Here is a 16745-nt window from a genome sequence, read left to right on the forward strand (position 1 = left end):
TTAAAAGGTAACCACTTTTCAGCACCATGGACAGCGCTGTATGTGTCCTCTATCACATCCACATTTTCCCCGGCACAAAGATTTGCACTAAAGGAATCAACGCCGGCCGGCCCTCTGGTGTCACATGGCTACACAACAACTGGAACCTCGCACAAAGCCAGTGCCGCTCCGCTTTCTCTCAGACCCTGGAACTCATCACCATCGACTAATGACCTCTCTCTCCCTTTCTCCGCAAGCTCGTAACACTCCCCTCCCGCCTTTCACTCCCCATCTCTCTCCATCCCACACACTCTTTGTGTGTGTGCTCTCTGCCTGATAAGAGAGTGGCAGGGGCTCCTCCCTGGCCCCTAAGGGGGAGACGGAGCGTGACCGAAACTGTAGTCCCAAACCAAACACAAGTGGAAATTGGTCTATGGGCCAGGATCAATAGTGAATTAGCCAGTACGCTGGTTCTATGGAGGGCTGCTCAGCTCTGATCTGATGATCCATAGTAAAAGGCCGCGAGTGGAGCCTTGAGACGAGGAGAAGAAAAGAGGACATGAGGGTTGTAATGGTGGGATCCACTATCCAGTGGTGACCTACTCAGATTGAAGTGTCTCCTCAAGAAACTTTGTATGTAGAGCACCACGACTGTCCTTTCAAGAGCATCGACAGCAACAGTCGTTCCAGCAAATCCACACAAATTACTTATATTTTCATTCAAGTGAGAGACCTCTAATGGGAACAGGAAGTATGGCTATGTCAATTGGAGGCAGAAGGGGAAGTAATTATGGAGCCACAGAGTCAATGCAGGAAGAAGGTTGGGGTGCACGTTGAACTTGAGCACAGGAGAAGGCTGTTCCTGACTACACCTGACCAAACCTTAACCAGAGCACTGTCACATCAAAGAACAGATTTGTAAGGCTCTGATAAAAAATGTGCATCTTGCTGTGGCAGCATCAGATGAGAAAAAGCATATCTGTGTCGTTCTAGAGGGTGTGGACGGATGCTTGGTCCACCATTTCATTTGGAGGACTTTGAATCTGCTTGATGTAACAATAATGTTTAAGCAGTAAGACAATTGCTTTTTTATGCTTTATGTAACCTTGCTTAAGGTCTGACAATATTTTATTATTCATCATCCCATTCCAATAACATAGGGGCCCTTGTGAGAGACATTAAATAAAGAGCGTGAGATATTCTGACTTTTAGTCCCTGACATGGGTAAAGCTCAAATAATGCTGGGTCCAACACTTCCCATAATGCAACTCAACAAATAAGATATTTCATTAGAACACACCTGCCTGCTCTATCACACTCTATTCCCCCAGTTTGTATCGCAGGTTACTCATTATGACTTATACATTTAAATGAATGTGTCAAACCAGCGGAAAAAAAACATTGAAATAGAAGAAGAATAAAGCTTGATATAAAAACAGATAAATCTAAATAAACTCTACGAGGTGCAGCCTTTTGTCTTTGTAGGTTGCCTTCAGGAGGCCCTCTGAGGCCACAGTCATGTCCAGGGGCGTGTTGTGTCGCCTAGTGCCGACATGCTCTTGGTGGTGCAGGTGTGAGTGCTCCACTAAACTAACTCTACTGTTCATCACTGCCTGCCTTGATCCCAACGGTGTGTGTGTGTGTGTGTGTGTGTGTGTGTGTGTGTGTGTGTGTGTGTGTGTGTGTGTGTGTGTGTGTGTGTGTGTGTGTGTGTGTGTGTGTGTGTCTCTCTCTGGTGATTAATGAGCGGCAGGGCCTGATGGATTGTCCTGATCACAGAAGGGACACCATGTTGAGGAGACACACACAAACTAAGTGGGGATATAGGCTGCTGTCTAACATACACACACACACACACACACACACACACACACACACACACACACACACACACACACACACACACACACACACACACACACACACACTAACACACAGATATGCAAATATATGCATACACATGCAAGCAGACATTCACAGACATTTAAGCACATATACAGTACATACATCCACAGACATTTTCATCCCGGCTATACACACATAAACAGATGGTTAACCTCTATCAGTCCATTACATCAGGAGGAGTCATCTCAAGCACATCTTCCCATCTGCTGCCTCATGCACCTGCACACAGACACACACATACACACACACACACCCACACACAACTGGCCCATCAGACAGAGAGGAGAAGTTTCCAGAGGTGAATATCTGACCTGTGTGGGCAGACACCATCATCATCTCATCTCTCTCTTGAAGCTTGTGATGTGATCATGAGATGAGAGGTATTTCTGCAGCTGTTGGAGAGACGCAGGCGATAAAACACACATACACACACTCAGACACACACAAAATCAAGGTGGTTTCTTCCCTGGGGCCTCAGCAGGTAACACATGTTACAATGCGCCTCATGTTGTCTGGTTGTCATGGGTGTTTCTTTGCCTGGCGAAGTGGTTTATTGCGATCTGAATCCACTTTGCGTTGCTTGCCGTTTGACTGAGTTCTTAAGGTGATTTTCATCGATAGAGTACGGCTTTTCTGGGGTCCAATGAATCGCATTTGGAATATCCCATTTTGCAACACAAACACATGCAAAGGTATGGCCGCATACACACACATGCACATTCTCCCCCCCAAGCAGTCTGATAAGGTTGTCTTATCAGAAAAGAAAAGGGGAGCGAGGTAGAGAGGGGGGGGGTTAGCTGTGTGATAATGGCTTTCACCAAATCCCTCCTCTGTCACAGATTAAAATGCCTGCTTGGAGAGCATTAGCAATCTTTCTTTTCATCTGTCTCCTCTTTTTTTCCCCCTCTGTCGCCGAGTGCCATCGGATTTCTGGGCCAATCTATTGTCACAGGCCTGCCACACATACAAGGAGAAGTCAACCTCAATCTGATAGGCCATTGTCTTATTCTCCCCATCGCTGATTCCTGCTCATGGTATTGATCGCAAAGCTGTCCCCCCTCACATCTCATCACACCGCTCGGTGCGAGGGAGTGTGTTTGTCCCTGTGTCAGTCAGTCTAATGGAAGATGTGGTCAGTGTCCCAGTGGAAGAAGCTTACGATCGGGCGGGAAAATGCCCAAATGAGAACTATTTTCTGTAATTACACAGATCTGTTCGGCGGCCGGATCGCACGCCGGAGCTACGTAGCATTGAACCCAGCGGACTCCCACCTAATCCGGTCTCTCCAGGTATCAAGAGATCACAGAAGTGGGGAGAAGAAGCAACTCGACACTAACTGTGACACTGCTCAGCCACCTTCCCAGGAAAAAAAAAAAAAAAACCTCAACCCTTTGCCGCCTCCTCCTTCTCCTCCTCCTCCTCCTCACTCTCGCGCCTCCTCCACCATGCCTCACAGGCCCGTCTGTCACCCCTCTATAATTATGAGGAGTGAGAGTAATGTGTTGCAGTATGAATAGGATTGTCGGCCTGATTGTGATGTATAGGCTTTCATTACCATGTCCAGGCCTGTGCCCTTCGCCATGTAGGAAATCCTATTTAGGCCCTAATTTGGGAGGCTCCCCGACCGTCCCGCCTGATAGCAATCACACACAGTAATTGTGTGCTGGGGCAACTGACAAGAGTGGAGGTTCAGACGTGGAGAGAAGGGAAAGAAAGAAGGATTGGGGGAAGAGGAGGGAGGAGCTCCTGACAATGATATATCTGCATAGTTTGGTACATTATTCAAGTCATCCTCTGCAGAATATGTATGTTTTTGTGTATTTCTACTTATTTTAAGGTGGTATGTTAGCACGGGAATATGAGATATTCACGTACAGGATTTGATGTGAAATTATAATAAACAATTGGAGGGTTTCCCCCTTTCCCCCCCTCTCTCATTCTACTTCAACAATGCTACATAGCTAATTGGGAGGAGAGATCCTGCTAACTCGATAATTATGATTTATGAGACAATCTCCAGTGGATATCTCCTCTGATTTGATGACAACATGTAACTTCCCCTCTAGCAATCAATATTTGTACATTTTCCATGTCTAAGTTGTTAACTTTTTTTTTTATATTTCATTAGTTCCATTTTAGCAGGGAGTGATTCTCTGCACCAACATTAATGCAGATCTGACTCCACTTATAGGCTTGTAGATAATGAATGTCTAATTGACTCATTTAAATACTGTTTGCCTGCAGGAGAGCCTTTGCATTAAATGTTTGATTGCCCTCATATTAACTGTCATTAATCCCCTCTGCTCTTAATAAGGACTTTATGAGGCTTTCTTAAAACTTCTCGCCTACCTCACTCTTCCCTTTGCATAATTAAGTAGAATATTCAAAAATATGGAAATGAAGGAGCTCTCAGGATTTGACTGATGGTCTTTGTGCCACAGAACTCTAATTACAGGCAAACCTTTGCATTTTCTGTTCTGCATCGGGTCATGGTTTATTAGCTCGGGTCAGTGTGGGTCGATACAGTTAACTCTTCTGTTTAATGACAAACTTGAGCCCACTTCTCACACCGAACACGGCATTTGATCAAAACAGATAAAAGTTCTTATACCTGTTGTTGTTGTTTGTCGACAGCGCCGTCCTTTAAAAAGGAAGACATACGACACGGAGGGAACTTTTGACAGCCATTACAAACTGTCACGGCACCAGAGTGGGTGAGAGACACAAACTTGTCTGTGTTTATAGCTTAACTGATCCTCTTATTCCTGCTACTCCAGTCTCTCTGCTCTGCCCTAATCTCTCCGGGGGTCTTACTGGCCCAGGATGACAAATGGGAAGGAGAGGCCAGCCAAGCGTGGGCTCTGTGGAGAGGCTCAGGCCGAGGGTCTCACTAAGCCCCCTCAGCTCCGCCCTGGATCATCTCTGACATGGCCTGCACTAACCCCAAGGATGGAGAGGCCACACGCATCACACATAAGCCCAGGTATGGATACCGGGACACACAACTACAAATATATTGTTCCAAACATGTAAGCATACACACAGAGAAACACAAGAAGAGTTACTCTGATCAGTACACTGCACCTGATTAATTTGTCTCATTGACACTTCTAGCTGCTACCTTATATGACATTTGCTCTCACACACACACACCTACAACATCTCACACTTCTCAGTTGCACCAACCATCCAAAAATGTCAGCTATATCGCCGGATAAAACCCAGCCAGCTCTATTTTAGTATAACCAGTCCAGCTCAATAAGAGCATGTGCTAAATGACTGCAAATGTGATGAGGGGCTGTACTGTGACTCTGTGACAGCGCATGAGAATGTAATGTGTTGAAGCCTCCTTCTCTTCCCCCCACTTCGCGCTCTCTGGCTCCATGCTCCTCTGCGCCCCACTGCCTCTCAGCCACGGGATCAGCTGCAGGCGCTAATGAAACGTCAGTCAGGTAATTGAGGCTCTGGTGGTGGCGGGCCAGCCAGGCAAGCAGTCAGCCTGTGTGGGTGATGACACCGGGACGCCAGCAGCTACAGGATCTCAGCAAACCCTCCCCCCCCCCTCCCCTCCCCCTATGAAGCATCACAGGAACCGCTCCAGGAGCCAGTGGGGTGGAAAACATTGCATTTATGCTGACATCCCCCCCCCACCATGTCTTCCTGTTTGTGTTAGGGAGAAATTTGAGCGAGGAGTGGTAAGGGGTGCATCGCCAGGTTGAGTCGTCCAACTCAGCCAGAGATTGTTAACCAGCTCGGTGAAAGCTGCTGATAGTTAGGATGATGTTCTGCCAGCAGCCTCCAGTGAGAGTCAGAGGTTAAAACCCTTTGTTATTGCACCCCAGAGTGATGTTACCATACCTGCCATCGGCTGACCTGCTCAGCACCCCCAGTGAGTTATGGGTAATGTTTAATTCCCCTGCCGTGACAGCTGTGGATCCGCATGGTAAATTGGATTTTTTTTTTTTTTTTTCTTCTTCTTTGTTAGAATTGTGCTTGTGCAGGTGAAGAGAGGGACATTCGCTACACTGGTTTGCAGAGGTAACTCTGTCACATGTTGTTCAGAGGCCTCTCTATCTCTCACTGACAAATCAAATCAAACTGGTTTGTTTCGGAGGGTTGACGGTAGAACAGAGTGGAGCTGATCTGTCCAACCTGGTGTCGTTTATAGTCAGCATGCAATCAGAGCTCTGACCTGAACAGACCACACTCTGCTCACCCCTATGTGCCCCGCTTCCTTCATCATGTTAGCTCAGATCGACAATAAAATAAAAGCCCAAATATATATGGAAACACAAACAAGCTGAGGACAGAAATAGGACATGCATACATGTGCTTTAAACTGCACAATTTTAAGGTTAATCCTGTCACACAATCTTTGTGTTGTCCATTACCTGGTTTAGAAATATTTCCTTATACATGTAAATGTGTGATGAACTCTGCAGTTCCCTCTCTTTTGGTTCGATCCGTAGCAGGTAGCTGTTGGTGTAAAAGCTTTGATAAACCAACTGTACAAGATCTGCTCTGCACCAAACAGCAGACAGAACAGCGTTAAGGCCTAGCAGGTGAACTAAGCGGAGCATTTAGCAACTAAAGAGCATGACAATCTTCTCAGGAGTTGGTTGAGACTAAAACACAGTTAAAAGGAAAAGTGATTTACGTTTGTTGTATGGCCAGAAATACAAGAACAAATGAATGCTAATATTGCTCCGTATCTGCTCGGTGTAGTAATTAGGTGTAGTAGTAGTTATTGCTCTTTAACGTTTTTTTTACTTATTTATTATTCTCTACTGTGTATTTACTTATAAAGTATACCTGTTTTGATTTTGTATTTTTACTTATGTCACTTGTTTGCACTATCCACTCAATCCTGCAAATTTCCCCGTTGCGGGACTAGTAAAGTATTATTTTATCTTATCTTAACAAGGAACAAAACTTTCACCAACATTCACCTGGTTTGTCTTTTCTACACTATACAAGGAAACCTCTCCTCATAAAAATACTTTTTCTATTTCAACACTATTCTACCATGTTCCTTCTTTTCAAAAGGAAGGACACCTTGAAAAACAACAACACCTGACCGGAGATGTTCTAAGAGCAGCCCAGCACCGGGGAATAGGAAGTCTAGATTTAGTCCGCTCTACTCCACTCCACTCTCTTCTGCCTTCCCGGGGGCTTTAATGTGGAGGAGTGGACAGTGGGGTTAATGCCTAGCTGTAAGCACTGCTTAGTGCCAGTGATTGGGTTTGTGTTGCAGCAAGCCTTCCCCCACCAGCAAAAAAAAATCCAGTGGAAATGACTTCCACTGTCCAGCCCTGTGGGCAACTGTGATTTTTCCAACCTGCGGTTTGGACTCCCCTCCCCTTTGTTGCAGCTCGGTGTCCCAGAGGGCACAGGTGAATTTGATGTGGAACAATGATTAAAAGTTTCCTCCCTCAAGGTGACCTGAATACGAGGAGGTGAAAGTCAAAGTAAGAAACATGGAGATGAGAGAGGGGCATGGAGGTGAAAGACTGTTTTGAACATTTGTTATGGCCCATATAGTAAGCGCTCAATCCCCAGCTCAGAATGGGAATTATCAAGACCCTGTCCTTACACTCCTATTGCACCATTCCTGCCTCTTTCCCTCGTAGTAATCAGTGATTGTATGTGACATGATGGGTATAAAGCAGTGTGCCACGACAGGGAGGCATCGACAATCTAATCATTGTCACATCAACGATTACCTCAAGGCGTGATGTATTTGAACAGCGTTCTATCACTTCTGCTATTACCTGCCTCCTCCTGCCTTATGTCCCTCAGTACACATCTTTTCTCTTAACTGTGTGTTCAATCACCACCGCCGGCGTCGCCCGCTGGTGCGGCCGAGCGACCCCTCGACAGTGACGTATGCCAGCGATTACCCTGGATACAGTTCAATTATGATAAACAGCCAGTGCACCTCTTAGGCCGTGATTAAAGCCTCAGCCTGGCCTTGATAAAGAGATCCCATCTCAATGCCATCACAACCACATTATAAGACACTCCGCCGTGGTGTTCTGCCTCATGCTTTTCACATCAGTGTTGCAGAACGTACACTGTAGCCTGGATGGAGGCAGATGGAGCAAGATGGGAGCTGCTGGGCGTCTTTATCATTCCCACATGGCTGGCGATGCATTCCGGGCCCACCTATTTTCAATTTAGACTAGTATTTATTAATAACCTCCACTTTCTTGAAGCCTATCCTACAAGATACCTGCCATATAACTTAAGATGGGTTTAGATATTGAGAGATAGAGAGGGACAGAGAAGCCCCAGTTTTGATAAATGGATGAGCAGTGATGAAAAGAAGATATCAGAGAGGCATGAAAGGAGAGAGGGAAAGAGAGCCGAGCATTAATCCAACACCCGGCTGGTAGAAAGAGGGAGCGAGAATGAGAGACAGAGAAAAAGGGGAGAGAGAGGGGAGGAGGAAGCAAAAGAAAGATAGCCTTTCGGCTGTGTTCTGTCAAGGGAGAAATTACACATTTACGGAGGTTTTTTCAAGCAACGACGGGTTCCATAGATCATACCCCTGGATTTATGAGCCAATTTTCAACATGAAATATAGACAGAGAGAATCCATTTTACCCATGTTTACTTGCCTTCTCTCACTCTTTTCCTCTCTCCCTCAATCAAACCGCCTACAGGGTGTGGATGGGTTTACTCCTGTAACCTTAGTGAGCTCATTAAAGACGTACATCAAGATGTTTTGATTGTGCTGATAGTACAGCAATCAGTCATTTTGGAGTGTTATTTTTAACCTATGACCGTTAAGAAAGATGCCTTCGGAAGGGATCAAGAATTTAACAAAGGTTATTAAAAAGTTGTGCTTTTTTTCTGTCTTTTGAGTAAATTACTGCTTTTGCTTAGAAGTAATTTATTTAAGTTAAGATGATACGTTTAAACTCTTATTTGTAATCCAAATACCACTAGAAGTGAACACTGAATGGTTTTCGGCTATAGACAAAAAGAGATGAGGACCATAAAAAAAGACCCCAAAACAGCAATTTGAAGTGAAGTTTGTATGCAGATTGCAGTACCTGAAATACTTGATTTTTTGCAAAGTCTACATCTATATATACACACAGTAGGCCTAGAGACTCCCTTCTTCTTGACAAAATTTGCATAGAAATTAATGTCTAAGCAGGCTTAACGACATAATTGACATGCAATTAGCAATATTATGGGCAGGGAACCTAATGAAGTTTCAGTGGCTGTTCCAACCTAAGAATGATCACTGCTTAATTATCATATTAATGAAGTCATTACGTGTCACTTAACTTAGATGACAGGTAAGGTAAGAATGTCGTGATCCTACAATTTCACCGGCAAATGTGTATTCAACACTAATTACCTCCAAGTTAAAATATCATCTGAGAAAGAGCGTCAGACGCTTGAAATGTGACAGGGGCCACTGTGGCATTAACATGCAGAACACGCAGTTAGAAAAAAAACAAAAACAATGAGGTTTATTGAATCATTGACGAAAGCATCTTCAAGGTCACCTGAGGACAAACAACACAAATCAGCCTCACTGGCTCAACATGAAGGACCGGCGGCAGATGGAACCAACGTCTATCAGAGAGAGAGCGAGACACACTGTGGGTCAGGGGGAGCTACGGGAGCTACTAAAGGCTAACACAAAAACACATTTCCCGTAAACACTATGGCATGATTAGGCTACAAAAAAAAACCCTCAGATGGGTCAAATGAGCTTTACAGCTCGAGGGTCCTCCCACTCCCAAGGTCTCTTCTTTCATTCCAATTCATTTCAATTACCCAGTCATTCCCACCTTCTTCCCCATGTCCCGATTAGCTCAGCCCGGCAATTTACAGTTGATCTTGCCTCATCTAAGGCTGAGCGATGGTGGAGGCAGGGAGACGAGCAGTAATGAAATGAAATGTCACTCAGTTGTTGCCTTTGTCACAAAGATGCTGGGCAGGCCAGATGGGGAGGTGTTGGAGAGGTCTCGTTGGTAGGTGAAGAGTTGTTTGTGTGTGTGTGTGTGTGTGTGTGTGTGTGTGTGTGTGTGTGTGTGTGTGTGTGTGTAGTCAGTGGTGCTTCTACGTAAATGAACAGCAAAGTGGTGTCCTGCTCCCCCGTGTCCCACTTGTCCAACCATAAAACGTGTGTCTTCACTGTGACCACAGTAACTTACACGGTCCCATGTCCTGCACCGTGTAACAGCTGGTGCTCTCGTCCTCATCAAGGCTTCTTCACCTTTTTCACTGAAGACGAGCTGGATGCCGACTCTCTCCGTTTGCGCTGGAATGTGACACACGACACAATCACTTTAGGGTCGGTCAGTGTTTTCCTCTTTCACAGTTATGAGATTATTTTAACAGTTATCAATTCCTATTTCTAAAACACGTTTGCCATAAATACTGTATGCTTTGAATTACACTGCTGACTATTGGCCAAAGGGAATATGGAGACAGTCATGTTTCTTCAACCAATACAACTTTTTTTTTACCAGCACAGATCTTTATTAAGGGGATTTAGAATGAGAAGAGGTTCCCACCTACTACCCAGATCATGCCTCCTTCCACACACTAACTCAAACCAATCAGTCACTAGTGCAATAACAATAACTGGATCCCTCACTGGGGTTCTGCGTCATCAGCAATGAAACATTTTGAAATGTAAATTTAAAAAAAGTACCTGCGAGTGCATTTAACTGCTTTCACAAGCCTGTTTGCCCCTTAATCTAAACTAATCTTTGTAATACCAATTCATGAGACTAATGTTACGTTATTTCCTTCTATAAATCTGTATTCCTTTGACATTCAAAATGAAAGTCATTAATTTGGGTGATTGGTTTACTAATGCGCATTCAGCAGAGCCATCACTTTGGACAGTGGTCAACCGTACACTGTAATAAACGTAACATAAAAATAAAAATACGAGTGGCCATTGCCTTAAAGTTTTAATTTAACAGGATTAGTGCAGAATAGCTTGTGAAATATGGTCATGAGTTATAAGTATTTGATGTGATTTTTGCAACTGTAATTTCCATACTAAGCATTGATAGACAGGAAAACTTGCTTTTCAAGTTGCCAATCCCTTCTCATAGACTTGGGAGTTGACTTGGACTTGCCCTCTAAAGATTTTGGGATTTTACTTAAAAGACTTAAAAACAGCTCTGGTTGAAAGATTACTTTTTGGTGATGGTTTGGAAAAGTTTGCGTCTGTGCTGTGCAGCCTTACCGAGTTGGGGGTAAGTGGTGCTCCTACAACATCGATGATTTGCTCCTTGGCTTCCACCTTGATGTCATCTGCACAGGGCCAGGATGGAGCTTCGGCCCCTGGGGTGGATGCCGTGGCGCTGTTTGTGGCATTAAGATCTCCACCCAGTATTGCAGCGGCTGGTCCGGACCCTAAAGTTCCACACAACATGCCTCCGCTGCCGGCCTTCAGTAGGGCCTCGTAGCGATGACGCAGCATCTGCTGTTCGTATTCACAGTTGCTGTGGGCCTGCTTCAGCTCATACAGCAGAACCAGGTCGCTACGCAGCTCATTGAACATCTGAACAATCTCCTCTGTGGGCATGGGGTTAAGATCTGGATCCAGAGACGGAGACAAAGGCAAATATGAATGAAAATTGAGGAGCTTTGATTAACACACCTCGAAACTTGTTTACAAAAGGGTTAGGGGTTATTTGTGAGGCCATTATAGTAATATAACATGATGGTGTTACTGATGAATGTATTGGTCCCAAACTGTTTGGTACGTCAGCATGCCACTTAGGTAAGGAAGATTGTTGAGTTCAAAATGTAAAACTTTAAATGTAAAATGCAAATTTCTCGTGTTAATTCACTCTTACCCACTCCTTGCTCGAGCAGAATCTGCTCAATGGCCTTGATCTTCTTCTGGCCTACCGAGCTGGGCAGTTTCATCTGAATCACAAACAAACACACAGTGAGAAAACACACACACACACACACACACACACACCACACACACACACACACACAGACACACACGGTTGTGATTTAAGGTGCCTGGGATATTAGGATGAACAGCTCCACCTCTGGGCTTTTAATTCGTATGAAATGCACTTCAGCGGGCCAGATCAAAATGTCTTTATCCACTGAACTCTGTCTGACTGATTAGCTAGAGGGATACTCCACTCCTTTAGCTGTGCTAATGCATTTTCCATGGAGAGCGGCAGCTCCTCATCAGTCTTGAAGATGAATAAGAGTCCCCTTGCTAGGTCTTACAGATATTAGCAAGTCACTAACAGAATTAATCATCACAGTGCTAATGAGAGATAGCATGCTCAAGTCAGACGTCCTGGTCCCTCACATACATCAGCTGCCGGGTCCAGCTTTACTAAAATTGTTTTGATATTAATATTGGTTTGAACAAAACAGAATTGATGAATAAATGTCAGCAAAGAAGAGAGAACAATACGTTCTTAATTCAGAGCTGTCGGGTTATTTCTGACCTCTGTAGGTTTGTTCTTTGTTTCAGATTGTTATTTTAAGTTCTTTACTGGTATTTGAGAGCCACAGTAAAGTTTTATGTAGCAGATGCCCAGGTTGCAGTAATGTTTTGTAATTCCACTACCTCAGTATGAGCTATACTCACCCTCTGACTGCGCAGTGTGACTCCTGCTGATTTGAAGTCTGGGAACTTGATGCCCGCGGTTTCTGGAACGGCCTAAAGAAAAAAGAAAATAACTGATAAGAGACAGGATAATGACAACCCTCTGAACTCTGGACAGACTTGACATGTAAAAATATTCAATGAATTATTATGGGATAGATCAGGACTTAATTTGAGACTGCGACACAGCAGCCCCTTGAGTTCCATCCAAATAATATAAAATGCTTAATACAAAATATTGGGACAGAACTGAATCTTAATTCTTCATTGTACTATTGCTTTGATAAAGCACAATCCCCCCCCCTCTGTTGATGCTGTAATTTGCTGGTAAACATTTCTCGGGTACAAATTGTTGGCTTGTGCATTACTTCGCTCCTTCTGTATGAGTGCATATCATACCGGTTTCTCCGTTTCTCTTTTTTGTGGGAGCTTCTTCTTGGAAACTCTCTTTTCTGCTCGTCTTAACTCTGTGGTCGTGTCCGCTGCTTTAATGAGTTTCTGCAGATCCTGGGCCTTCTTCTCACGCTCTTTCTTCCTAGTCTCAATCTTCCTTAGCTCCTGAATAAGATATTCCTCTTCTGCCACCTGCAGGAAAAACAAGAGTAGTGCAATGTTAATATTTAAAAAGGCTGGCTATGGAAATATTGTTGGATTTATTTAACCACAAAAAAAAAAACACAACTGCATTATTAACTGTAGTTATAACTGTGTTGTGCTAGGCATGATACTACCCGTCTTGGCTGGGCAATATCAAAGTTATGAAAGCCAAAAAACAACATAAGAATCCAACTACAAAGTTACTAACCTGTTCAGGTGTGCGATTGAAGAGCTTGTCTAGTTGCTCTTTACGGCGCCTTTCATGGCCGGCATCAAAGATGTAGATCTTGGGCTCTGTCCCTGAAGCTGCACGGACCTTGGTCAGCTTACCACAAATACTATAATAGCGTTCTTTCAGGTCCTCCACAGAACGTTTCTGAAAGCATAAATGGAAGAATCATCACTACAAATATGGGGTTTAACTTACAGCACTGAGATTTTTGCAATATATCCTCAGTGAAAGGGAATGTGAGTAATGTGGATGAGTGGCTTAAGGATTACTCTGTATTGCTGGTGGTCGTAACGGTCATGGACAACTACGAAGCGCAGGTCAAAGCGCTTGCACAGGTCAAACAGGTGGTCTGTCTCTGCTTTAGTCCAGCCATCGTCATGGAGATGCATCTGATATTCCTGCTCAGAGTACACTGGTACCTGCACTGTCTACAAAAGCAGACGGAAGAACAGAAAGCACACAGTCAATCGGGATGAATAACTGAACAAAGTAACTAGTATACGTCTGAACAAGGAGGAGCTGACAGAAGATTGGAAGCAATAAAACTCCTTTGTGTTTGTATTGAATAAGTGGTGAGATTAAAGAGGAGTATTTAGTCATCCCTACCTTGTTGAAGCGGGCAAATGGGTAATCCTTGCCCTCCTCTGCCACACGTCTCCAGTGATGGAAAATAGCCCCATCCCTGCGAGCTGGATTGGTGAAGGGCATCCACTTCCAGGGACGCACTTTTTTACAGCCCAGCTTGGCTTTGACTGTCCTGTAGCCCTGAGTAGTATCACTAGGCAGCAAAGGGGGTGCATCTCTGCGGATTATCAAGAAAAACATGTCTTTGTTAAAGCAAGCCAAGAATATTCAGCACATAAGTCATAAGTGACTATATGACATAATATACCAAACACACATTGCAGTGTGTAAAGTCGGAGAGACAATGGGAAGGGATAAACAGTATAAATTGTTAGCCTTGAAAATCCAGAGGACAGGCAAGCAGAAAATTGACATGCTCTCCCTTTATAGGTGGCTTTAACATAAAACCTTCCACTGATTGACTGGGTGAACATGCCACTCGCTTGGCTGTACTTGGTCTTAATTTCTAATTTGGAAAAGAAAGATGAATAATACATTTTCATGGAAGAGAGAAAAACCTCCCTCTGGCAACTTAATAGCTATAACAATAAGTAAAGTGGCTAGAACACACAGGACTTGATAACTTTATAATCTTAAGGGTATTTCAGTACATTGATTTCAAGAAATACAGAAAAGGAGCCCATACTTTTTATCTGAATAGAGCAGAGCATAGACCTCTCGGTGCATTCCCTCGGGTCTCTTGAAGGTCAGCGTTTCGGTTGTCTTCTTGGATCTTTTCTGAGACAGATGATGTGGAAAAAGGTTATTTAACTCATATGGAAACTGGTCAAGAATAACAACAACATAATCTTCTCAATAGATTGCTTTGTAAATGGCATGTTTTGTGTCTTTGAGTCCCACGCCCTGGACAACTCTGTGAATTTTAATTCAAATTTAGGGAAATTACTTGGATGGATAACGTTATTTTTAATTATGTCTTACCTTGTCTGAGTTGATGAGATCTTTCTTGCTGATGGGACCGTCATTATCTCCTCCAGCCAATTCCAGAATATCCCTGACATCTGCACCAGTACCCATGACTGATATGTGGTCGATTAACACTTCTCACAACCTGTCAAACGTAAATACTCTGTATTCATTCACAGGCGCTCGCTCAGTTGCGCTCCTAGCTCGATGCTAACGCTAACGTTGTCATTTCAAAGCTACATTCACTTTACACAGAGCCGCAAAAAGCCATGTGACTCTTTTGTGAGATAAGTTTTCGTAGCGCGTTTCTACTTTACATGAAAGCTATAGATACAGTAGAAAAATATTCAAAAAGCTATTGTTAAGGCTAGGTGAGTAGCTAGCAACTAAACCAACATTACTTCCGTCCCCGCTGATGATGATATTAAGCTACGCTTTGATTGACTGGCGCCCCCGTGCGGTCTGGCGGTGTACTGCAGCTACAGCATCTTATTTTTAAACACCAGCAGGGTTGAAATCAATAACACAACAAACCATTACAAGTTGAATCAAGTGTATCAAGAGTATAAACCATAGAAAAGCAAACAGATCTCATTCTTTAAAATGAAAAAAAAATGTTTTGAAATGTTTCATCAATGAATGATGGAAACAAAATTTGAGCAAGATTACCGGTAATACAATTCCTCAAATGATGCAGTACAGTAGAATAGTATATGCCACACAATCAATGTTAAAAGTAAAAAAAAAGAGACCAGGAGAGGTGAGGCATAGAGCGATTAAAATAAACGTGTTCACATAAGCTACAGTATGACATACAGTACCAGTCAAAAAGTTTGGACACACCTTCTCATTCAGCTACTTTGAAGAATCTAAAATATAAAACATATTCTGGTTTGCATCAACTTAAGATCTTAAAAATAAAACTTGAAAATTTAAATATATACATATATATATATTAAATATATTGTGTTTTATATATGAACAAATTTCTCAATGAATTTAAAAATAAAAATAAAAACTACCGGCATGCAATGCGCGGTGATCGCCGGTGAACGAACCTATTTCCATCCGGGTGCTCCGGTCACCGGGATTCTAGCATTAATGAAACATTAAATTTTGTTTACCACATAATTCCATATGTGTTCCTTCATAGTTTGGATGTCTTCAATATTAATCTACAATGTAGAAAAAAATAAAAATAAAAATAAAGAAAAACCATTGAATGAGAAGGTGTGTCCAAACTTTTGACTGGTACTGTAGTCAACAATATTATTTCTTCATTTTTGTTTGTGATATTTGATTTGTTTTAGAGAATAAGAGACAAGCAGAATATTGTCAAGGTTTTTTGTAAGACCATTTCGACAGCCAACCACCATGATTATCACAGGTAAACCATCCTTCTTTTTCTGAATCTTTAAACTGACATCTAGCAGTGACAGAGAATGGAAATTATGCATTATGCATTACATTGAAGACAAAAGTTCAGAATCAAAAGCCATTGCATGCTTTGACGACTTGGATTATGCAATAAATGTGTAAGCAATCTGATTTGCCACCAGATCATAGCATAGCATCCTAAAAGGTACAGCATTATAATGAAATCCTTACTTTTTGTCCTGGACTTGTGAGCCATTAAGTCTGTGTAATTCCTCCTAAGGCCAAAGCCCATCTCTCCAGCACCACGCTTACTAAAAGTCACTGGGTCAAATTTGACCCCACATTGGATTCTTATTTTTGTTGGGCTATTTACATTTACATTACACTCATTTAGCAAACGCTTTTTTATCCAAAAGTGACTTTCAATAAGTGTATTCAACATAGAGGTATTCAAGAGAACTACTTGTCACCAGAAGT

General features: G+C 43.1%; 1 protein-coding gene across 1 annotated transcript; it reads right to left on the minus strand.

Moving 5' to 3' along the window:
• Nucleotides 1-9903: 9903 nt before the first annotated feature.
• dmap1 (DNA methyltransferase 1 associated protein 1) lies at nucleotides 9904-15291 on the minus strand. The gene is made up of 10 exons (XM_054602911.1): nucleotides 14907-15291; nucleotides 14611-14702; nucleotides 13947-14142; nucleotides 13610-13768; nucleotides 13317-13484; nucleotides 12911-13096; nucleotides 12494-12565; nucleotides 11727-11799; nucleotides 11111-11463; nucleotides 9904-10168 (listed from the first exon to the last, which is right to left on the minus strand). Exons 1-10 carry the CDS (start codon nucleotides 15000-15002, stop codon nucleotides 10109-10111), a joined length of 1455 nt encoding a protein of 484 aa, XP_054458886.1. The 5' UTR covers nucleotides 15003-15291; the 3' UTR covers nucleotides 9904-10108.
• Between the last annotated feature and the right edge of the window lie 1454 nt (nucleotides 15292-16745).

The sequence above is a fragment of the Anoplopoma fimbria genome, chromosome 8 (genome assembly GCF_027596085.1).
Source record: "Anoplopoma fimbria isolate UVic2021 breed Golden Eagle Sablefish chromosome 8, Afim_UVic_2022, whole genome shotgun sequence".
Lineage (NCBI taxonomy): Eukaryota > Metazoa > Chordata > Actinopteri > Perciformes > Anoplopomatidae > Anoplopoma > Anoplopoma fimbria.

Excerpts from the sequence above, each read along its gene's own strand:
- dmap1 (XM_054602911.1), bottom strand. The coding sequence starts at position 15,002 with ATGGGTACTGGTGCAGATGTCAGGGATATTCTGGAATTGGCTGGAGGA. Across the intron at positions 14,703-14,906 it reads ATCTCATCAACTCAGACAAG|AAAAGATCCAAGAAGACAAC; the intron begins GTAAGACATAAT and ends CATCTGTCTCAG. Across the intron at positions 11,800-12,493 it reads TCACACTGCGCAGTCAGAGG|ATGAAACTGCCCAGCTCGGT; the intron begins GTGAGTATAGCT and ends TTTGTGATTCAG.